Genomic DNA, 24,786 nt, shown 5'->3' with positions numbered 1-24,786 from the left:
CTAAATAATAGTAAACCTTTTTTTGATTTACGGTATTTTGATGTTTTGAGCTCTTTTGTGTTTAGAACAATATATACTAATTTTGAAAGTATCAAATTGAATTTTTGTTCAATAAAAATCTTTCAAATGCTACTGTAGTTTTTTCCCCAAAACTTTGTCTTCAAAATAAGGGTGCGTCTTATACACCGGTGGGTCTTATATTCTAAAAGATACGGTAGCTTAAGAATAATGCTAGATGGGTATGTCAGATGAACACTGTAGTATGTATACTATTTTATTAAATGTTTTACAGTCTTCAAATTTTTCTGTTGGTAGACTGACAAGGTAGTATTGTGTTAATCTAATGATTATTTTAAAATTTTGATGGGTTTTGTATTTTCTAAAACTACTAAGTTTGTACACATTTCTTTGTCTAAATGCAAGATTGATTTTTTTTCTCTTTAAAACTTTTATACAAGAATGTGTTGTCAAATTCTTTTACAAATTTTTACTGATGTATCATATAAAAGTTGGTATTATAACCAAAAGCTTGTGAAAAAATGTACTTTTAATTTTTTTTAAACATCATATATAAACCATCAACAACAGTATTCATAAAGAAAAATTCCTATATTCTTGCATCATCATATTTCAAAGGAGTAGATGTATTACTTTTTGTTAATTACCCTTATTTAGGCACTGCTCCTGACTTATTTTTATAAACTTTTGCTTTTTCAGCCAGCCAAGATGTAGAACTTGATGCAATATTAGGAGAACTTTGTGCCCTAGGATCCCATTTTGATAGAGAGATGCACAGAGGCCATGCTAGGAGTGTATCAGGTGATAATGATGGTTTGAGGTTGTCCAATTCTGCTACAGAGGCAAGTCCAGAAATTCACAGAGCTGCTCAACAAATATCTCGACAGTCTGGAAACAGCCATTCTAGTTCTGGAGGAAGTAAAACAAAATTTGAAATTGGAGGACCTCAGGTATATGTAACGGAAAGAGATGAGGGTAGTCGAGGTCAAAAACACGAATTTGGACTTAGAACCGATAGTCCAGATAATGACTCGGCTTTTTCAGATAATGTGTCAATGCTGTCTTCAGAATCATCTGCTTCTTCAGGAGTTGGAGCAAACAGGAGTGATGTATCTAGTCAAAATATATATGGACGACCTGGTCATGTACCACAAACTTCACAGTCATCTCAGGTACAAAAGCTTTTAACTAAGCGAATGGTCATTGAAACATTTTATGAATAAATAAGTTACATAATAACTAATAATAATAAAAGAGCACAATATCATGTATAGTAATTAGTGAAAAAACCACAGTAAACAGAACATAAAAAAAAAGACATAAAATATGGAAACCAAAACAATGCCATTTTTCTTTGTATGAGAAATTCTGGCCTTCAAATTGATTGGAAATCAACAAGAATTTTATACAAAACGGATAACTACATAAAAAGAAGAATCATTGAAAGTTGCCTGCCTAATTTCAACACCTCCCAAGGTCGCTTTAAACTTAACAACTTCCTGACCTCCTGTGTCCTTAAGGGAATTCCAAGATCATAGGTCACGTAGGCATTTTTTTTACCAGTTTTTTTCCTGCCAGAAGACAATGTGAGACTGAAGAGGATGCATGTGTCAAAACTAGTTTCTCTGATATCAGACTTCTGACAGTTTGTTCAATTGACTGTGGTTTTTCACTAATTATATAATAACTGTTCTCAATTCCATAAGGTCCTTAATTTTCATCATTCTAGATTAATAAAAAATAAAACCACACTTTATAGTTAATAGTTTTGGTTTATACGTACTGATAAATCCATTAGTAGCATTGCAGTGACTTTCAGTGCATTGTTTTTACTTTTCTCTTATTGTACTTTGCCCTCTTTATTGTAATAACAAATGTGTTTAGTTATGATTCAGTAACTCTCCAATTATTAGTTATCTATCTTATGTTAGTTAATAATTCCGTTAGTAATAGTACAATGATATTTTGTACGGTTCTTCTACTTTTCTGGTATAATAACTGTGAAAATGTATATACATTAATAATTTTCTTATTGCTACACCATCAGTAAGTTTGGTAATTTTTCAAGAAAACATTAATAAAAATGAAATGAAAACTATGGACAAGAAATAATCAAGTAAAAACTTGAAAGATGTTTTATGATTTGAAATACAAGTACTTTTTGTGTATAAACAGTTTGTTTAATTTAATATGCAGTTATAAATGATTTAATGAATATTTCATTATAAAAATACATATTAATTAATTGCCAAAATTTCTCAGGATGACCAAGCTCGCATCAAATCGGAAAAGATCAAACTTGCCATGGAGAAAATTCAAGAATCAAACATCAAGAAGGTGAGGTTCTGCTGAAAAGTTAAACTTTTAAACTGTTGCTTCTTTTTAGCATGTATAATGCAAAGTGTAAACTTAGTCAAAATTTACATCTCTGTAATAAAATTTTCACAATTTCAATTCTATTTTAAATATCTGTGGTGCCCACAAAAAGCAATGGGGGCCAATGTCCTGTTTTCTTGCTGTTTAAATTAGATTGAAAACTTTTATCTGACTTTATAAACACTGTCTTGATGCTCCAGTTGTCTGTGCCTAGGTATATTGTAGCTGAACCTCTTTAAACAACAACAAAAACTTTTCTACCTTGACAGGTTTTCATCAGAGCCTACACAGATGATGACAGTACAAAAAGCTTATTAGTTGATGAGAGAATGAACATTGCACATGTATGTCGACTTCTGGCTGAAAAAAATCATACTAAAATGGATCTTCATTGGGCTGTTGTAGAACGTGATTACGACTTGCATTTAGGTAGTTACCTGTTGTTGTTTCTTTTACAACTGAAAAGTTCAGATGTTAAGTGATGATACTCGTTGTGTGAGAAAATATCCAGCTGTTTAGATTTTATATCGAATTAGGCTTAAAGCTAAAGCTCTTTTTTTTCAAAAAATTACATTTAGTGAGGTAATATTAATTTTTGGCCATTACAGAGTCACAAAAGTGAAAGGTAAATAATGTTAATTAATGATTTTCATAACTTCTAGTAATTTAATGGGACCTATACTCATCTGCTTTTTTTTGTGAGGTTTAAGTTTTATTCTAGTACTGCTCTTCTGTTTGTATCTGTTCTAAGATTTCAGTAAATAAAACATTTGACTATATTGGCAGTCATTATGTTTGTGATAAATAGTGTGTAAGAGAACCATATATTTAAATCTTTTATGATTTGACTGTACAGAACTATATAAGAATAAATTTTGTTAGTGCAAAAGGTTAAAGAAATTAATCTCAATGATACTGAACAACATTACAGGAAAATGTGCAATGAAATAGGAACATCTGATTGGACAAAATGCTTATGTAACATTTTGTTGATCTCAGAATGGGTTTATGCATAAATTATGTTTAAGTATTGTAAGGGGGAAAAGTAAATGGTTTATCACAAATTAAGAACAGTTTTAACAATACATTTTCTGTTAGTTGGGTACAAGTTATTTGAAGGAACCTGCCATAAAACTGATTCTATGTGACCTAAAGATGAATAAAGTGTAGTACATTAAAGACCATTGTTGAAAAATGTTCAGTTTAAATCTATCAAACACAGTAAATTGATAGGACAAGAGTAAAAGCGTATTCTTGTGACAATTAGATACATAACATGTTAAAAAAAAGATGTTTTATGTCATTAGACCCCATAAAAAAAATCATTAATGTGTTTTAGACAACAGCTTCAGAGTTACTTGTGGTATCACATATTTGTAAGTTGGGTATAATTGATGCAGTGCTTCCAACTCTCAAACTAATAGTGTTGTTTTATTGTGCCTTTATTTACTGTGGAGCTAAGTAATAAACATGTTTCCTTTGAGTATTACTCAAATAGTGTTTTTTGTTTCCTAGATCGTATGTTTGAAGATCACGAAAACTTGGTGGAAAACATATTAATGTGGACCCAAGATGCGACACATAAATTATTGTTTCAAAAAAAGGAGGAAAAATATGATGTTTTTGCAAATCCTGAAGTAAGCATTTTTGGAAAAACCTCATGGCTTAAAAATATTCACAATTGTTTATAGCATTTACTGAAGAAGCAAGTATGACAAATAAAAGCTAGTGTAGCTCCTCAGTTCAAACCCAACATTTTGTAGTGAAGGCAATAATCTTCAAACAGATAAACACTATTAGAGCTTTGGTTTTATTTCACTTTTTTTTTCTGTTGCTAGTTTAAAAGTTCAATGTTAAGATGAACATATGTTAGTTGTAACATAGTACTACGTAACATTTCCACAACTGTTTGATGAAGTACAATGTTAAGATGAACAAATTTTAGTTGTAACATAATACAACATAACAGAAGACAAAATATTAGTTTAAAGCTATGTAACATGACAGATGAATAACTCATATTTGACTTATTATGATATAACAGGTGATTATATATTATTTAATATAATATGGTTTATTAGTTACTACAATGCAGCCTTACTGAATATTATGTACAGATGAAACTACCCTAAATATAGACTACATATAATTCAAAACAAGTCTGTTTGAACATTACATGCACAATGAATATTTTACTGAACTTATTAATTAATAATATAAATTTAAATCTATTTGATTAAATTTTGATAACAGTACTATTCATGAGATTAATCACCAATTTTGTTTTTTGTCTCTTGAGAGACTTGAAAAATGATGCTTTTTCTACTGAAACTTTTTGTAGGTGTTTGTCCAATTATGTGCTGATGAAAAGCTGAATCCTATAAAATTTCTAATAAACATTAAGAGAATAAATGTCAACCCCAAATAAAATGTAAACATGTTAGCTCAAACTTTTCTGATCTTCTAGAAAATTAAGTTTGCCCCAATATCCTAGAGATCACACTTTCTTTTAACTCTTTCGTACCCAGTTGGGTGTATTGCATTAAAAAAATGATAAAATAAACTTGTAGCTAATTTTCCACACATTAAAAACTAAAATATTTCAGAGTTGGAATTTATACAATAAAATCGTTTTATTTTTTAATTTCATACACAAGAAATTTAAATAATTGCAGATTTTAATTTTGGGTTAGTTTCAGCACACTCCCAACAAAGTCATCAGTGTTTGTGAATTTTCTGAATTTTTTTTCTAAGTATCGTATGACACTTGTACACCATTAGGGGGAAAGTCATAATAACTTAGGACAAAATAGCACTAATTTGTCCTTTTAACTTGAATATAGGGTAGTTTTAATGATTTTACGCCAATCCCCGTTTCTCAACCTCTTTTGTTATGGTGTGATGTAACTGCCTATATCTCAGCTTTGAGAAGTCATAGCTGATCTTGACAAGTATTGAAAGCACTTTTTCCATTCTTTTGAACTAAAAACTGTTAAGGCATCCATTTTATCTGAGAATTTCTTGGAGATTGGAACAAAGTGATAAAGGCTTAACTTGGTGATACATTGCTAGAAGAAAAGGCGATTGTGAACAACTTCTGCTACAGTTACAGTTCGTGTTTGTTTACAGCTAGTAAAAAGCTTGTTTTATGAATTATGATGTTGAGGTATAACTGGAAAATAAATGTTTTTGTGGAACAAGATAGGTAGGTTAGATTTAATTAAACCATGTTACACCTACTCAATTAAGTTTTCTTTTGCTGACAAAACTGCTGTGTTAGGCCTTGTTGACCTAAGTAACTGCTTGAATGTCTTTTCAGATAACATGCATTCAAAATGAATAAATTAACATAAAACAGGTTTAAACTTATTACATGTATTAAGTGAAACATTCTGATTGTAATTTTAAAGAAAGATTGGCTTACTTATAATTTTGGTAAGATAAAAAAAGTTATTTTTATTGTATGCTCATGGTTGTAAACACAGCAAAACTGTGTGTGTGTGATGTTTTTTGAATCAAGACAAAGATAAAATAAGGAAAGTTATAATAGAATGAAGGAAGACAAAAATCGGTAATTAAAATCTGCAACAAAGGTAAGCATTTTTAATTGTTTCTTAAAAAAACATATTACAAGTAAATCTTAAATTTCATAAAAATATCAGATATAAAAATAAGATTTTATTTGTAGAAATTAGATGATTGATACAAAATAATTCTGAAGTTTAAAATTATTTCATTGAGTAGTTTTTTTGTTTTTTTTTTCACAATGGAATAAAACAAACTGTGCAACAGGTGCATTGAATCGATTTACCGAGTCTCGTAGAGTTAAATAATACCTCAGACAGTATATTACCTTTTTTATTTACAGTGCTCATTATGAAGGGAACCATAAGTGGTACAGTAAAGTATGTTATATTAAGTCTGTTCATCTTGTATGGTTAGAAAAAAAAAATATGGTGGGAAGCCACAGATATATATTGATAAGACTTGTTGAAATAGTAAGAAAACATTTATGTAAACATGTAGTATAAGGTATATGTATTCTGTGTTAAAATGTTTTTATTGGTATAAACAAAGCCATTGAAATGAACATTAATATGAACAGAATATTTGAAGGTTTTTGTTTTTTTCTATAATTGTATTTGTAATATAAAAACATTATGACAACACTAAAGAAACAGAAAATTTTTAAATCAATAAAAATATTGTAAATTCAGAGTATTAGAACAAGTTATATTTCTTTTAAACATTTAGCAAGTTGTAATGCTTGAACCATTCTGTTGTTTGAGAAATTTTATTTTTGTAATCAGTTGCGAGATAACAGAAATTGGAGCCATTAAACACAGATAAGGTTATTATTTCATGCTGAAATGTTCAACAGTAAAGTATCAAGTATCTGCAATACAGCATTTTCCAGAAAATAATTTCAAGTACAAACAGCAAAGGAAAACCAACCAAACACAAATGAGCAACTAAATAGTATCTTTATTTATTGTCAGTGTCATTTTTACTTTATTAGTCAGTCTAAGTTTGTTGTTGATTACAACTACTTGCTTGTGCAGGGAGAAATGATATCTTATTTCAGTACAGGAAAAAGACTAGGTCAAGAAGAATTACAATATCACACTATCAGGTTAGATAGACCAAGGTCCTATTGCCATATCCCACAGTTCTTAGATTACCTACATCAATGACCATCCCAATATATATATATAAGATTTTGATACAAAATAATGTTGTTTTTTCTCTTTCTAATAGGACTATCTTCTTGGTTGTACATCATCACAGAAAGGTGCTGAAATGGATGATGAAGGCAAAGCTACACTAATTGAGGTGATTAGTTTTCAGCACTTCTGAAACTTTCGAGGTCATAATAATTTATAGGATTCAATTAAATCACAAACTAGAATATCGATAATATACAAATTAACAAATTTGGAAAACCTCCAACTAATTTATAAAGTTGCATGGTATTATACCAGTATTAAAGAAATAAAAGTAAAGTCTTATTGTTATTGATATATGCACTGCCATATCAGATTCTACATCTTTTAAAAAAACAAAGCTTTGATAAGTAGATTTAAGAATAAAAGATTGTAGAATTTATATTAGTTCATAGTAACACTTGCCATTATCAGTGAAACTATACCTTTATTACTGTTAGTCATTAATTGAAGGAACAAATATACTGTTTAAATGTGGTGATAACCATTTATTTCCTACTTAATATCTTTATTTTCAAATACATTTTTAAGTGCATATTAAATATTGATTTAATATTTGACATAAATATTATTATATTTGTTATTACTCTCCAAAAAATTGTTTTTTAGAAATTAAATTGATTATTTAATACTCGTAAAGTTCACAAAAACAATTACTAGGCCCTCTTAAGATACATATGATGATTAAGTTTAGTACTGCAAATTATCTATAGACTATACAGACTTTTTTATTAACAGGCAGTTGTTATTTTTGTTTTTTAGGAGTTTTTCTCAGCAACTAGAATAGCAGTTCCAGAAATGGAAGGCAATCTATACTTAAAAAGTGATGGAAAAAAAGCTTGGAAAAAGTACTTTTTTGTCCTGCGTGCATCAGGCTTGTATTATAATCCAAAAGGAAAGTCAAAGGTAGTCCATTTTTTGTGAGAGCATTCGTTACAAGTAAAAAGTTCAGACTTAATCATAGTCGTTGATAATTGAACTTGTAAATATCACTGAATTTCATATGATACATTCAGATTTGTTGGAAAATCTTGTAGTAAGGGAAATATAACTTTTAGCTCTTGGAGAAAAAGAGTTTATTTATGTATGTGTGTGTCAATATATATATATATATATATGTATCTTTATAGAGAGAGAGAGAGCACACAAGTATAAAAGTTTCAAGTGTTAGTCACTTATTATGAATGGGGCTTATCCTCAGGGGACCATATGATGATACTAAGTCCCAACTAGTATAGGCCCTCTTGTAAGATACACAAAATTAACACTTTTGGAAGCCAGGGGCTCATCTATTGCCCAGTTGCAACTCATGAAGAAATATTTGAGGTCCTTATGAGTGAACAACTAAGCCCCTCTCCCATATCCCTTACTGTAATATCTTATTCATGTACATTAATCTTACTTACATAACATTATTAGGATTGAACTTGGGTGAAAATATTCTTGCTCCATAGTTTTCTAAGGCCTGCATATGCCACTGTTGAGTGTTGTCAATTGTATATTTTTTTCTTCTCTTTTTTTTTTATGTCAGCTCATGATTTCCAGGTTGATTATATCATGTACTTGCTTCTTGAAACTCAGCTTGTAAAATTCAGTACTATCAGCCCCTTACCGTATAAATATTTTTCTAATACTGACCAACTATCTTAAATTATCACAGATAGAGCCGAGTGATTAAGGAAAATCATGATTAAATTGATTAATATCACAAAATTCAGCTAATTGCCCAGCTCTAATTACAGAATTATTGGAGTTGGTTTTATTTTAAATAAAGTAGTACGGTGTTTGTTTATATTGTTCTTTGCTCCACTATGTGTTTCACTTGTTTTATGATGAGTCAAAACTAATTTTTGAAATAATTGACTGTTTTCATTTAGGAGTTCTTCCATTTTAACGCTTTGTATTCAGTTATTACATCATATCTAAAAGAGCGTAGTGTAAATTGTTTTAGTAATTTAGTGTTGATTTATCTAGCTTTCTAAGGATTTGGTGTGCCTTACTGGTTTTGAAGTAAACAACATCTATAAAGGCTTTGGTTGGAGAAAAAAATACAAGGCCCCCACTGATTTTTGCTTTGCAATAAAGGTACAAAAGTGTTCTTTTCATAAGAATGGAAATCATTTTATGTTTTAGTTACAAGAATGAAAATGTGCAGACCGTGAACTTACTTGTACATGATAAATCTATTATTATAATTCCATAGGCTCAAGACTACATAAAAGCCTTAAAAATTCTTTTAACTTGAAAGGATAATCAGGTTATATATAGTGTTAAAATAGATTTTGCATGCATTTAATGTATGATTTTTCTTTTGTTAGCTTCAAAATCCCATCAGCATAAATCTATTTCAGAGATGCTACAAACACTATGTTAATTTACATAAAATATAATTTATAACTCATATTTGGGAGGTTTCAAATATCTAACATATACTCATTGGAAAAAAGAAAAAAAGTATGTTTTCACTTAACATTGGCAAACACATTGGCTCTGTATCTAAAATAATTTGACTTTTTAGCTAATCCTGTATATTAAAGTACTTAATGATTTTCTTCTAATTCATTGCTTAGCATCCAGAGATTCAAGTAAAATGTTGCAGGAGCATCAAGTTTTTGTGTGCAGAAGACCTACGTACATTAAAGCTCTGGATGACTGGAATACGGATTGCCAAGGTAGAAGGAAGAGCTATAGATAAATGATAATTGGAATTTATAATATTTTAGCTATAACAAAGCAAAATCCCTCATAAAATAAGTCGATCATTGAGCAAATCAGGAATCTCATGATCCATCATTAGAATTTAAAATACAAATAGTTGGTTATTCAGCTTATGCTTGTAAATGAATATTTTGCAGAAATTTTCACTTCAGTATGGAGTATGATCACCATGAATTAGCATTGGTGTAGCATGTGTCAAATCATAGTTTTGATGTTACATACGTTGCAAACCATGATGTCTGTCTCCCATTTGGAAAGCTGCAGACGCAGGCAAGGCTAAACATTCACTTTTGAAATGACAGGAGAACAGGCATGAATAATGTTTATGCTAAATTTTATTTTGCAAGCAGGTTATTCTACACTAAATTGTCAGGAATTAATTACACTATCATTCACATTTCAAAATGTGATGTAACTTAAAGAATAAAAACGTAGATTTACCATAAGTTATTGTTGAGCGGCTCTTCGCATGACTGAAATGCTCAATTACTTTTCGTTGTGGGTGGTGTGCGTAGCTTAGAGCTTTAGCTCTAAGTTAAATCAAGAGTGCAACACAATTAACCTTTTTATATGCTGTATATATATATAAATTGATAGATTCACTTAAACTTTTCCCATCACTGGGGACAGGTACCCTTGACCACTCCTTTGATACAAATGTTTGCAGAATACCTATGGGGTCATGTGATGGGATCCAACCTGTCTCCCAAAAGCAGCTTATGCATCCTTGATGGGATTGAAGATCGGAGGGTGTGCAGGCTGCTCTATTTCATCAATTCATTCTTCAAACAATATATTGATTAGTTTAATGTGGTGAGGACACAAATATCATCCATTGGGCTAAGTTACTAATTGTACCAGCATACGACAGCACAAATAGACCTAAGGCAATATTAATAACATAGCATTAATGGTACCAAAATGCTATTGCTTTGCAGTTTATGTGATTCTTATCACAACTTTATGGTGTATATGCTTCCAATGCTTTGCCAGCTTTCAACATTTAAGCTGTAACTTAGATAGATGTCTTTGATGTCAAACTATGGTTCATGAACAACTTATAAAACTTTGAACATTTTAAGGTACTTCAAAGTGACAATTAAGACTATATTGCATGACATCAAACTGAATGATCAACCACTTGCATTTCTGATGATGTGGTGGATAATCAGATGCCTGATTTACATAAAAATAAACTCAAAAGGTATTTGATATTTTATTAACAGTGAATTTGCATGATCCTAACTATGCCATTACAAATTCTTACTATCTTTTAATTATTTTTTGTTGTATAGATACAGTTTTCTTTAAGTCTTTTCATGAGATCATTCTCAATTCTATAAGTGTAAAAGAGCTTACTGAGCAAGTCAGTTGATTTGAGAAGCAACAGAAGTTGTCAAATTCAATGGTTCCTTGTATTTTTTAATCAAATTTCACTTTAAAGTAGGAAAATTATTAAATAATAATTTTGATTGTTTTTCCTGGTTTAAGAAGTTTAAAAAACGAAAAACAAATGCTGCTGATTTAATTTATAAACACATAAAAATTATTTGGGTTATGTGTAATGAGTTTCATAAGTTAGAATTAACAATACAGATTTAATTTCCTAACACCCTACTTTCATAATTTAAAAAAAAATATTTCAAGTATTTAGAGAAAAAAGAAACTACTAGGTTAAAAAGGTTAAGCCTGATATATTGTGCTAAGCATAACATGTTATATTAAGGAGTAATAATGAATTTTCTTTTTATTATCACACTGTATTGATGATTGATTAATTCCTTGTAGTATGGCCATCAAATGAAAGAAAATTATGATAACGTATTAAGAGACATTGACGAAGAAGATTTGGATACGTTAGCCAATGCACGTAGCTTTTCTGTCAGTTCTATGGCAAAGACATTGTCTATTAACACTGGTGGAGTGGAAATACTTGACCAACAGGATCATAGAGGCATAGAACAGAAGAGTGTCTCTCGCTCATTATTAAAAAACCATACTGAACTGAGGCATAGTCAAGATTCTGATTTAGCAGCAAGTCACCCATCTTTTGATCGCAGCCAGAAACGAAGCTCAATCATTCGGCGAGACTCTATCAAGTCTAGTGCCAGTAGTAGTAGTAGTGGTTGTTCCAGTGTAAGCACTCCTACAAACGACCAAATAGCATTTGAGGCAGATTTTCCTGTTGGGACCATTAAACGCAAGCCTAATATGGCTCCAAAGATCCCTCTTACTAGTACAACACGTACAATAGCAAAACAATCTATGTCTGATGACTCTCGTAATAATGTTGTCAATTTAGATACAGTGCAAGAAAGCAACAAAGACATCAATGCAACAGCAAACAGCAACACTCTGGGTCGAAACTCTGTGACTCGATTAAGCTTGCGACGATCTCATACAGAAGATAAAATTAATGTAAATGGTGTAGCAAAGATTTTTCAGAGAAAACATTCCGTTGACTCAGGAACCTTAACAAGGCAGATAGAAGAACTTCATGCAATTGGTAATGGCACTTCAAATATTGAAACTGCTTCTACAGATAGTCGCACAGTAACACCAGTTAATAGTGTCGGTGATGTTGATGACCTTCCACTCCCTCCCCCACCTCCAGAACTTGAAACTAGTGAAGAAATATTCCACAGGGGTATGCTACCACCCCCTCCTCCAGAAGCTTTTAGTAGTACCCTTAGTTTGGACTCTTTACCACCACCACCTCCATCCCTTCAATTAGATGATCAGTCTAGTTGGCCTAGCACTTCTAGCTTAAACTCCTTGCCCCCTCTACCAAATGAAGTTACACATAGTCCAAAAAAATCAGAGGAAAACAGGTCGTTGCAATGGAATTCATGTATAGCAAATCAGAATGAAATTAAGACACCACAGAATGCACCAGTTGTGCCTCCTAAACCTAAAAAACAAGGAAGAGAACGTAGGTTATCAGAAGCTGATAGTCCATCCAGTTTTTCATCCCAATTATTGACAGACAGAAAACAAAGTCAGAGCAATACATCTCCTCGGTCAGCCCAGAAACCACAGCAGAAAATGGATTCTTCTTCAATCAATTGTTATGGAACTTCACCAAGATCAGGAGCTCAACATAAGTCTCCAGAGCATCCGAAAAGTCCAAAGCATGGATCTCTAAAGAGAGGTATATCTTTTTCTCAGTCACCAACTGAAAGTAACCGCATTGTTCACTTTGCAGTGGCTTCCAGCCCTAGCTCACCACAATTCTCGACTTCAGATGCTACCACACCTAACATCTATCAAAAACCAAATCCTCCCAAAAGAAATGAGACTACAAAACTATCACATCGAACCCACGTTCTGCATAACTCTTCTTCCGGCAGTAGCTGTAGTGAGCAAGAACATCAGCAGTCAAATGCCATTCCTCCTGAGTTCTTTCTACGTGACCTTCATCGAGTTATGGAGAAGAAATGGAAAGTTGCACAGCAGCTATCAGTTGATCTCACAGCAACACCTCACCAAATAATGGGTTTCAGAGACCCATGTTTCTTACCTCCAGAAGGATCAGTTCTTACTCACTCTGCACTTCATTCTCCTCCTACATCCAATTCAACTGATTACCATTCAAAACACCGCCATCATCATCACTCACAGAAATCATTAGATGGACATTCAAAACAAACAACCCAGGCAAAAAAGAAACCACCCCCACCTCCACCTAAACGAAGTGAAACCACACATCTCACAGTGAATATTACTTAGAACTATTTGAAGCATGCTAGTTGTTTACTAGAATGGACCTGGTTGTTTTATGTGTTGTAGCATAATGCTGCTGGAAAACATAAGATTTGTTTTAAAAGGGGGGGAACTGTCTGTGAAAGATCGGACTTCTAGATGGTGCTATGACAATTACTACAAGTTGTTTGACAGACTAGTAGTCTCATGAAAAAGTTGAAAAATATAAGAAATTTTAGGGGAAACTTCTGTTGTTATATGGGTTCCAAGGAATGTAATGAAAAAGGCAATTCAGACAAACTTTGGATAATTGAGATAAGAATATTCAAAAAGTAGCTATTTCTGATTCTTTTAAGTATGTAGTTCTATCTTACAGAATTATTATAGCATTACTATTTCATTATAAAAATACCATTTATGTGTTTATTATATTTTTGTTTTGGAACATAGGATTGATTTAAAGAGAGCATCGAGTTACACATAAAAATTATAAACATTTGTATATCTAAACACAGACACTACAGGAAGCATACAAATCGAATTGAGTAGGTTATAATGCTTTATTTCAGTCCACATGGTGATGCAACTGTTAATTTATTGGTAAAGAAAACACCTGTGTATTTTCTGTACTTATTTATCAGGAAGTTGTCCTAGTATCCAAAGAATCATTTCAAATTAATATCTTTAAGGGTTTCAGTTTTGCATTGGAAGAGATTTTGGTCAGTTAATTGATTTGAAAATTATTGTTTATCATACTCTGCATGTTAAAATATTATGAACATTATAAAAATTTTATTACTTTTTTTTATTATTTGTTTTGCCACAAGGTACAAGATAAGTTCTTTCATATTAATCAATTTAGTTATTTTTAAAATTTGTAATATAAAAATAAAAAGATTGAAGTAAGTAAAAGGGATAGTTATAATGTTATATACTCAGAACTTCAATAGTTTATATACAAGTTTTTGTGTTCTACCATTATCTTTCACTCAAGATTAAAGATGATCTACACCCTAACAAGTAAATGCACGTGTTCCTTGAACAGCCTGATTACTACCAGTGTTTGTCAAAAATTACTTGTGCTACAAGACATTCTCGATCTCTACAGGTTAAGGTAATATATTATTATTCCGTTAATTACAAGGAGATTTATCATTAACTTCTTTCTTGGAGACTCTGTATTTGTGTTGTTTAGCAACATCTTCACAGAAAATGGTTGAAGAACAATATATGGACAGCAGTGAAATGTCTGAAACTAAACTAAACCACTACTGTTCATTCATTACAGATAGAGCGAACAAGACTAAGTTGGAGCATGTGTGACTAGGGTTGTAAAAGTTAACTTGCATAAAATCATCTGGTGAATGAATGCATCAGGTGATAATAGTATGTGTAAACCATCTGTTTAAGCTTGGCACGATCATCCAAAGAAAACTCATCCAAGAAGAATAAAATTATCTGGTCAGAGCTTTGTGCAGTGGATATCCTCTAATACAATATAAAGTAGTATGTGTGTGTGTGCGTTTTTCTTGTTGAGATAATGATGCTTAATATTTTTGCTTCTATTTGAAAACTACACAGTTTGTATAATGTTTACTGTACACTTTACTGATGTCTTGAGAAAAGCTTAATCCTTCCATTATAAAATTTGTCTGTTTAGATAATTTTAATTTTACTGTTCTTCACTATATAGCATTCTTATTTTTTTTCTGTTTATAATGACCATTAATTTATTTTCTGCAGTAAGTAAACCACATTCCACAAAACTTTCATGGAACTTTTTTAACAGTTTATTAATTTGATAATTGTATTCAAGTTCCACAGAATTTGAAAGATGTTTTCAAGAGATATTACAATAAAAAAATCAAGGTTTTCTTTGAACTAGAAGCAGTTTTGTACTAAACCTGTAATACTGTTTATATATATACTCTCAGTTGTTATACACCTTCCTGCTTCATCAGAATTTCCCTGTTTACAGTTATTTATATATTAACACACCCCCCCCCCCCTTCTAATTTTCTATGTTGAGTTACTATCCATATTCTAAATCTAGAAATTATTGAAGTTACTCCAGAGTAAAATGTCAAGTTTCCAATGTGGATCGTTGGGTTAAGGTACTATACAAAGATAATAATACAGATTTAAATATAACATAAATATCTATTACTTGGAACTAACTTCAAAGGGATGGAAGTATTTGTTATTATTTTAGTTACAAGACCATATTTTTAAATTATAATTCAATTAGGCTATGTTAGGATAATTTTTTTATTTTTTTTTATTGGACTTAGATCACTCAAGATGAGAAGGCTCCTAGTTTTAGAAGGTGTTTTGCTTTCTTATAGTCAATTTTGTGCTGTTTTATTATTGTTTTTTTTTTTTATCAACATTTTCATATGAATATTTTGTTTTTTAAAATTATGGTTGCCTATTGCTAGGTTAAAAGATATTTATTCAAAATATACAAAAGTATGTTGATATTCTCAATGATATCTATACCAGATAATTCCCTCCTTTAAAAAATAACAACAGTTTGATTGTATTCAGCTCTGCAACTTAAAAACAAAATGCATTTAGGTGGTATTAACCCTAATTATTTAACACATCATTAGGTATAAAAACCTTAGAAGTGAGTGACTTTTATGTTATTGAATTATATATAATACACCTAACAACTGGTTTACAGTGAAGAATTTAGAAACTAGCTTAAGTATTTTGTAGTTGGGATAGTTTCTTGTCACAAAGATGAAAAGTATGCGCAGATTGTATTCTACTTGTAATTCATATGTATAGTATTGTAGATATTATAAATAATTGTTTAGAAAGCTTTCTGTGAAAATAGCCATATTCATTAACAAAAACCTTTCATGTTATAAATAATATGTTGATGTCTAGAAATCCACACCAACTTGCATCCCTTTTCTTTGTGGTTTAAGACACGCCAGGTTCTAACACAAGAATATTTGTGTTCATGAAGCAGCTGAGTGAATGTATGGTGTCTAAATGTGAATAACAATAAAAAAAGTTTAAACATTTTGTGATTTGTTCTTTATTGTACTGTCTCTTCATGATTTGTTTAACTGTGGTCTCATGCATGACCCAGACAATAATCATGCCAAAGGCCCGAGGGTGTGTGAAAAGAGTGATGGTCAAATCTTATTATTGGGTCTAACATGAATAGCCCATGAGATAGCCGTGCATGTAGTTGACTAGCTGCATTCCCTCTAGTCTGTAACTTCAAAACTTGGGATGCCTGGTGCAGATAGCTCTCATATAGCTTTGCACAAAATCCAACAAACAAGGCTTATTGGAATTTTACTCTCTCTCTTTCTTTTTAAGTTAATAGATTACTGTGTGAGAGACATAGCATTTACACTAGAAATTTACTATTACATAGAGCAGAGCAGTATGCAATTCCTAAAGCTGTTGATGTGAGGATATAAATATTTAAAACAAATGGATTTAATACAGGCTGGTAATGAACAGTAATCACAAATGTAATGGTATAAAGATGTGAATGGAATATGTAATTTACAACTAGACAAGGTGTCATTGAAGCACATTTTAAGACTATGTAAATTACTTAAGTATGCACCAGTTCGTTATAAGATTGTGCTTAGTCTGTGTTTCCCATGATTAAACACAAAACTTCATAGAGATCGTAAAACTTGTATCGGTATCTGAAGAGTTAATAGAAGAAAAAAACAAATAGTTTTCACTTAATTTATAATTTCCTATACATCAAAGTTTCTAAAGATTAGAAACTCAAACCATTAGAAGCCTCGGCCAGTACAGGAAGAGATTTAGCTTGGCTATATATATATATACATTTTTTTTTCATATTCAAGACTTCTCCAAATAAGTGAATAAAATTGTCTGAATTCGTAAAAATGCTTTAAAATATTATACAATTGTTTCACACAGTAACAAAATACAAATTGATTTGCTTGCTGTGTACTACAAAATTGTAAGTCATACAAATAATGTGTTTCAGATAATAACCAGTACACATGTTATACAAATACATAAAAAGTTACAAACAGCAAATGTTTAGAACTTGCCCAAGAACTGTGGTTTCCTTTTATGTTTTGGCTGCACAGTCAATCGACTGTATAGAAAAAGACTAAATAAAAAAAATTTTGCCAGCAAAATATTGAGGGGGGATATTCGCCACACAATTTAATTATGGGGGCACACCCCTGACCCCCCTCAGTTACGAAATTTATGCATCCTGCAATAAACTGTAAAGCTTATAACAAAGTGAGAATAAAGCCATGCACACAACAACACCTGAAAAGCAACAGTAAATTAAAATGGCTTACAATTGGATTTCACTTGGTTGTTACACTGAAATTGTTAATCTAATGTATTTTACTGCGATTGTTTATGTAATTTTTTTTTATACTGCCATCACACTTGGGAGACATTAGTTTGCAGCAGCATAGCTTTAAGAAAATGTTCTATAAAACAACCTTAGCACATTAATTACCATAAATCCTGTTTGGTGGTGAAAATCCTAACTTGACAAAATATTGAGGTTTTTTAGATCTAATGAAAGTGATAAAAATCATGTTAGACTACAGATTTACCCTTAATTTTATTTTTAATTAGTCCTTAATAGATTTGATAAGGCTTGTGTGTAAGAACAATATTTCACATACATTTTACTACAGTAAGTCAGCCTGAATGATTAGTTCTAATATTTAATAAAAGGCCTCTTTGACAATGACATGTGCCAGACACAAGTTGGGTCTGATATGTTTTTTTTTTTTGTTACCACTTCTGATTACAAGTCTATAGATGTAAAAAATTAAGAAAAAATATGAAGAAATAACACCTTCAGCCAAATGTGTGTTTTTATTACCCTAAATCTCATAATTTTCCACACATCACTTCAATGCAATAAAATTGTAATTTTCAAATCACAATGAACCAATCAGCACACACCTAGGGCTAATGCTAACTTACTTAACTAGATTTTCCACGTATGTCAACACATAACAATACTTTTCTGAGTGTGAATGGCTATGATGTTAACATGGTAGTTTCTAAGTAAACCTTTTAAATCAATTGCATTATCTAACAGTAAATAACTCTAATAATTTAATATAGAACAAACCTTTTTACATCCAGTAGCTGTGAGTAACATACAACTGATCACATCCAAAATAGTAGGAAGGACCATGGCACAGTGAAGTACTGGCTATATTTAGCTATCCCCTGAGGGGAACTTAGTGATGATGTTACCAGATTGTACCATTGAGCAAGTCCCTTAATTTCATAGTTCAAAAGCAGTTGATTACAGCTAATCTTGAAGTGGTGAGGGAAAACGTGAAGACTATGATTATGAAAGAGAATCCTCCGACTTCAGAAATAATGTGATGAAGCTGGCCAAATATTCTAGTACCATTAAGAAGATAATAAGTAAGGGTATGAAATGAACAAAGATTCACAAATCAAACTTTCACAAGCTTCCAACTGCACCTCAAAATCAAAGGCTGCTTTCCTATAAAAGAGGCTGGAAGCATAGCAATTATATTTCACCACTTACCTGTCGAGGCTCCTGTTACAACCGCAGTAGACTTGTGTGGCTTTGCAACCCAATACTCGACTCTTGTATACTGGAAGGTTTGTGAAATGTCTGTTGAGATGTATAGTCTAAGTTTCATCTAATAGACCCTTGTAAAGATGGTTATAATGGTGGTGTCAAGCAGAATGAGCACAACAACAATGGAAGTAGTAGTTAATTCCAAGGGTAGGATGGAATGTGTTCTTGTTCAGTGTGACTAACTTTCTGTAAAGTCTTGCTCTTAAGTTCATTATTCTGTACAAAATTAGAAAAGAATAAATAGGCAAAAGTATTTTTTCAAACTTACTTCTACTCCTGGACAGATTACAGAGAAATCAAAGCATCATTATTCTCCAAAAATTTATTGTTACTTAAAGGAAAACTAATAACTTTATGCTTCATTATATTTAAAATATGCAAAATGACTGTCTAGATTCTTTTTATTCAAATTCTTTGCAAATCTGATGGATTACAATGATTCAACAAACAAAAACTTGACTAACAAAACTTCAACATGTAAGTAAAGGCAATTTTTTTCATTTACCTTCTTATTTTTGAGCAAAATACAGATGATAAATGAAAAACAAATCTCAACAAATATTTTGCACCAGAAATAATTTTTAGATATCTTTGTACTTCGATTTTTGAACATCTGTACACGTTACAAACATTTACTCTATTGTTGGAATGAATAAAGTGTACAAATGCATGCTTGTAAATTTTTTTTTTCTTTAACAAAACCTCAATCCTAAAACATGTTTAATACACTTCAGTTAGAGTATGTCTTGTTAACATGATAAAGTAATGTAGAGATCTAAGTATACTGAATGATTAATATTTACATTAAAATCATACAGTCGGTCCTGATCTGTCAGTGAGCACAAAATTATATGAAATGGTATTTCAGCAAACACCAGAACCTCACATTAATGTCTACAATTCAAGTTTCAACATGCTAGTTCCACCAACCAGGAAGAATTTTAAGAAGATCTCAACCAAACAAGGTATACAGATTTACTGATTCTCAGTTTGAATTACAATTGTGATGTAAATAATATAGTTTCTGAAGAATAAATGATATATAATAACTATGCTTTTGAATAAGTATTTTCTTATATTTTATATTTGCAGAGTTAACATGACTAAGTGCAAAATGTCTCTAGGCTTATGCAGAAATAGCTTCTTTTAATATTTAACAAAATAATTCACTTGTCATTAAAACCTATTTTTATGTTTTTCTTAAATAAAAAGAAAATGAAAAATTAGCCATAAACAAATCATAACAATAAGATTAGATTTTAACATAATAATAACAAACTATATTGATTGTATGTTCTAGTACACATAAAATGTCAGTATGTTACAATGGTTAGGAGTGAAAAGTAGTTGTGAAACACTACTTCATAATAAGATGTGGATTTATTTGTTGTTGAGCACAAAGCTACATAATGAATTGGCTATTTGTGCTCTGCCTAAAGCATTATAAGCCCTCTGGCTTACTGGTGAGCACTAATAACAATATAACCTTTGTGCCAAACCTAAAACAAATCTATGAAGTAGTTAGTTAAATTTTGTTTAATCAACTTCCTAGGGCAATGTTTCCAAAAGGATACATCACAGCACACTAATCCATTGGAAGTGAACTGGCAGAGTTCCACAAAAACAAATTCACTTTCCTATAGCCATTTTTAAACAATTAAAATAAGACACATTAGAGTAATAAATTGAACATTACAAGCAACTGAAAATTCAATCACTGTCTGCTTTTTAAGTATTTATGAAGAAAAATTTGTGAAACAATGACAGAGTATATAAGCAAAAAATGGACTAACTCCAACAAATAAAGAAACTATTCAGCATGTAACTGAAAACTCTTACATATACTAAACAATTACAAGTAGATACATGGCCAAGGATGTTACAGAAAACATTTACTTAACTGATAACGAATTTCAGTGGTTGAGTAAACTAACAAGGGCATGATAAGAATCTGTTAAGAGGAAGACAGGAATATCTAGGGTGGGAAAGCTTGCTCTTAAGTAAATTAAGTTAACTAGGGTGTATCAATATATTCATATCAAACTTTAAGAACTTCTATAGATGTATATACACTCAAACAGTTGTGATGTCAATATTTCTTTACATAATTATTATAAAGTTAAACAGAGCCTGAAGGTAAAAATAAAATCAAAGCAAAATGTGAGTGGAAAATTATGTTTTAAAATTAGACAGTTTTGTCAAACTAAAAATTTATACGTAAAATTACTTGAGTATATGCCATTTAACTGCAGTTTCACTTGAGATTAAAACATTCACTTTTCCAAAACTAATTTTTTGTTTTTAAACAAGTTACATACTAATTTTCTGTATGCTTTGTTAGACCAGCATAAGTAAATATACAGTATGTGTGTATAACATTTACAAATATTTATACTTTTTGTTTCATAAAATGATCAATAATAAGACAATACTTAAAGAAAAATCGAACTACCATTAACCTGAATCCCAATTTAACAATTTTTAATTCCTTTATATAAAAAATAAGAAAAGCTTGGGCTACAGCCAGAAAGTGTAAAGAATTTTACACGCACAAAATAAAGAATAGTTGACCAATGTTGTTCCCTTGATGATGTCAAACATGAGGACCTTACACCATTAAATTAAACTAGCCTCTATTTTCAGACAATCACATTTAATTTTGTAAAGCTTGCTGAAAACATTTGACGTTAGTACAATTAATGGTTTTCTTTACACACACTGCAACATTACTCTTTCCTCACTATGCACCAGTTTATGAACAAACAAACGATTTTTTTTTTAATGGTAATAGGTATATTTACACAACAATTTTTATATGCCGAGACTATTTAATTTTTGAATATTCTGAATATTTATATTTTACTATATCATTTTCAGTTAGATGCTTGAAGTGTACATTTTACGGTACATGAGACAACAATGTCTAGCCATCTTTTATGGAAATGTAAAGAACTATTAGATATTAATTTTCTTAATCTTAAATTGTATCCAAAAAACATGTTTGGTTTTCATATTAAACATTTTTAATATTAGGTTACTAAATACAATCCATAAACATCTTTCAATACATGGTTCATGGCAGTGTGAACCTCTGCTTACATATTTCTTGTAACTACTAAATCATGATCCACTGTTAGCCAATTCTCCTTCAGCACTAGATTTGGTGTCTAAATTATTGTAAAACTCAGTGAAGCACTTTTAATGATCATAGTGATAACAAATCATCTCTACAACTCAACTCTTATGGAGCTATGACTATTCATTCCCCTTAGTTATGAATGTGTTCCTCATTTAGAGTTACTTCTTGTTGTGGGTCTTCATTGAGGGTTACTTCTTCAAAGGTTTTGCTGAGGATTACTTCTTCTTGTGGGTCCTCTTTATCTACTACTCTAGGATATTCTTCACCTGTAACCAACAAGCACCGAAAAAATACTTAATAAAACCACATATTAGTTACCTCTTAAACAAAACTGTGCAGTCAAATAAATGTAAATTCTTATCATAAAACTATAATTTTCCTTATTTAATGAAGCTTCTTCTCATAGATTAGAGTGAGTTTTGAATTTATGCCTAAACAGAAGAGATTGGTAAAATAAAGAAAAATTAACGTCTCCAAAGAAAATAACTTCAGCCAGAGATAATTCAATTTGTAGACATTCAGTTTTATTTAATAAACAAGTTCAGCTTGTGCATAATAACTGGAGTTTCCATAACAGTAAACACTTCCAGAACTTTTAGATGAAAGAACAACTGTTTTATCTAAACAAATTAAAAACTTTGAGATTATATTATGAAGTGCTAATCAATAAATTAGAAAAGTTACGATAAAGTTTCACAAACAAACATTACTTACCTGCTGGCCTTAAGACGAGGAATTTCAAAATGTCAGAAAGAGAAACAACTCCAACAACATGATCATCATCATCAACCATAACTAGTCGATGAACCTTTTCAAATTAATCAAGAGGAAAGCAGTAATATAAATGAAATTTGTTGCACACTCACATTTAACTTGTACAATATTAGGAAAATAAAATATGCAGGATGGTATTTATATATTAACCTGCTGACATTTAACACACACATAATAAAATTGCAGGGTGGTATTCTAGAAAGAAATTGCTGACATTTAACATACATAATAAAATTGCAGGGTGGTATTCTAGAAAGACACTGCTGACATTTAACACATACATAATAAAATTGCAGGGTGGTATTCTAGAAAGACACTGGTTTAACACACACATAATAAAATTGCAGGGTGGTATTCTAGAGAGACACTGCTGACAAAAGAAATTCCTGACATTTAACTCAAAACTGGTAACAGAACTGTACAGTGGATTCTGAACATACCTCATACATAATAAAAAAACCAGGATATTACAGATATAAGCTCCTCATGTTTAACTAATATATAATATAAAAATTGTGGGGTGTAATTCCAGATATAAGCTGTGTACAATTAAATATAAACTACCATAAAATATCTGTTCTCTGTGCTGTGGGATTCATAGGTCTCCTTATGATTCAGAGAGGGCATAATGTATTGATCAATGGGTATCAGGATGACCCCCCTCCCAAAACAAATACCCATTAGGAAACCTGCCTGTGGTACCTGAGAATGTCTGCAAAGTTTGGTCTAACTAGTTTGTCAGTGGGGGTATAGACACAGTTTCAAACCTAACACACCAAGGGGGCCTGAAATAAAACATTTGATAGCAGAAATCTTTCTCTTATATCTCCATCATGCCTGGATGACCTTCTGGTGACATATTATCTGCACTCATTACACCCTTGGCATGAGGCTATACCATAGAGATAAGAACAATGCCATCTTGAGTCTACCTGCTGTTATTGGTCCTGATATATCAGTTCCCCAGTGGCACAGCAGTATGTCTGCAGATTTCCAATGCAAAAAAACGGGTTTCGATACCAGTAGTTGGTAGAGCACAGATAGCCTATTGTGTAGCTTTGTGCTTAATTACAAAACAAACAAACTTGCTATATCTGAACTGTCGGAGGAGTCAACTGTATATACATACATACAAAGCTACAAGATGAATTAAAATATGTTTAAGTATAACATTCTAGGGGAAAGCAACAGACATTTAACAAAATTATATAATGCAATACAATTACTTTTTTCCATATTAGTGTCAACAATGCATTTAACAAACACATGTTCACATAACATGCTTAGCCTTACATCCATAGTATATACACATTGACACAAGAACTGCAATACAATGAATACCACAATTAATTAATCAAAATAACGCTCCCTCACCTCAGCTTTGACAAGTGTCTCCACTACATAACCCAGTGTGTCATCAGCTTTACATTTCAATACTCCTTCAAACCACTGAAAAACATCAGAGGAATAAACTTTTCAAAACGTCAACTAAAGAATAAAAAACATCTAAGATGTAGATGCTTCGTTTTCAAAACTAAAAATGTATTATTCACTGACTTACTTCTCTACAACAAACTACATACACCATTTTACTGGGACTGTGAATTCCACAAGCAGAAAATGAGACAGAATTGGCTAAATTAACTTTAAAGCTTAAGATTTTGTTCCAATATATACACCTGTAAAAAAGTTAAGCACCCCCGTGTTTTGTTCAAGTGATTCAGATT

The 24,786-nt window shown here is 31.1% G+C and overlaps 2 protein-coding genes across 11 annotated transcripts in view; one reads left to right on the top strand and one right to left on the bottom strand.

Moving 5' to 3' along the window:
* LOC106478320 (ras-associated and pleckstrin homology domains-containing protein 1-like) overlaps window positions 1–16,574 on the top strand; it is a 122,937-nt gene extending 106,363 nt beyond the window's left edge. For all 7 annotated transcript variants that reach the window (XM_022381913.1, XM_013938858.2, XM_022381911.1 and 4 more), the window contains 9 exons: window positions 718–1,190; window positions 2,281–2,355; window positions 2,664–2,823; window positions 3,910–4,031; window positions 7,153–7,227; window positions 7,881–8,024; window positions 9,093–9,203; window positions 9,689–9,790; window positions 11,625–16,574. In XM_022381913.1, coding sequence (XP_022237621.1) covers window positions 718–1,190; window positions 2,281–2,355; window positions 2,664–2,823; window positions 3,910–4,031; window positions 7,153–7,227; window positions 7,881–8,024; window positions 9,093–9,203; window positions 9,689–9,790; window positions 11,625–13,565 — 3,203 coding nt within the window. In that variant the 3' untranslated portion in view covers window positions 13,566–16,574. The remainder of the gene's footprint in view (window positions 1–717; window positions 1,191–2,280; window positions 2,356–2,663; window positions 2,824–3,909; window positions 4,032–7,152; window positions 7,228–7,880; window positions 8,025–9,092; window positions 9,204–9,688; window positions 9,791–11,624) is intronic.
* A 1,802-nt stretch (window positions 16,575–18,376) lies between these two features.
* LOC106478319 (5'-AMP-activated protein kinase subunit gamma-1-like) overlaps window positions 18,377–24,786 on the bottom strand; it is a 186,144-nt gene continuing 179,734 nt past the window's right edge. For all 4 annotated transcript variants that reach the window (XM_022381918.1, XM_022381917.1, XM_022381919.1 and 1 more), the window contains 3 exons: window positions 24,434–24,508; window positions 23,000–23,093; window positions 18,377–22,551 (listed from right to left, as the gene is read on the bottom strand). In XM_022381918.1, coding sequence (XP_022237626.1) covers window positions 22,415–22,551; window positions 23,000–23,093; window positions 24,434–24,508 — 306 coding nt within the window. In that variant the 3' untranslated portion in view covers window positions 18,377–22,414. The remainder of the gene's footprint in view (window positions 22,552–22,999; window positions 23,094–24,433; window positions 24,509–24,786) is intronic.

Source organism: Limulus polyphemus, unplaced genomic scaffold, assembly GCF_000517525.1.
Source record: "Limulus polyphemus unplaced genomic scaffold, Limulus_polyphemus-2.1.2 Scaffold199, whole genome shotgun sequence".
In the NCBI taxonomy this organism is placed as follows: domain Eukaryota; kingdom Metazoa; phylum Arthropoda; class Merostomata; order Xiphosura; family Limulidae; genus Limulus; species Limulus polyphemus.
Note: the sequence above shows the minus strand (reverse complement) of the source record. Positions and strands in the feature narration are given on the sequence as shown.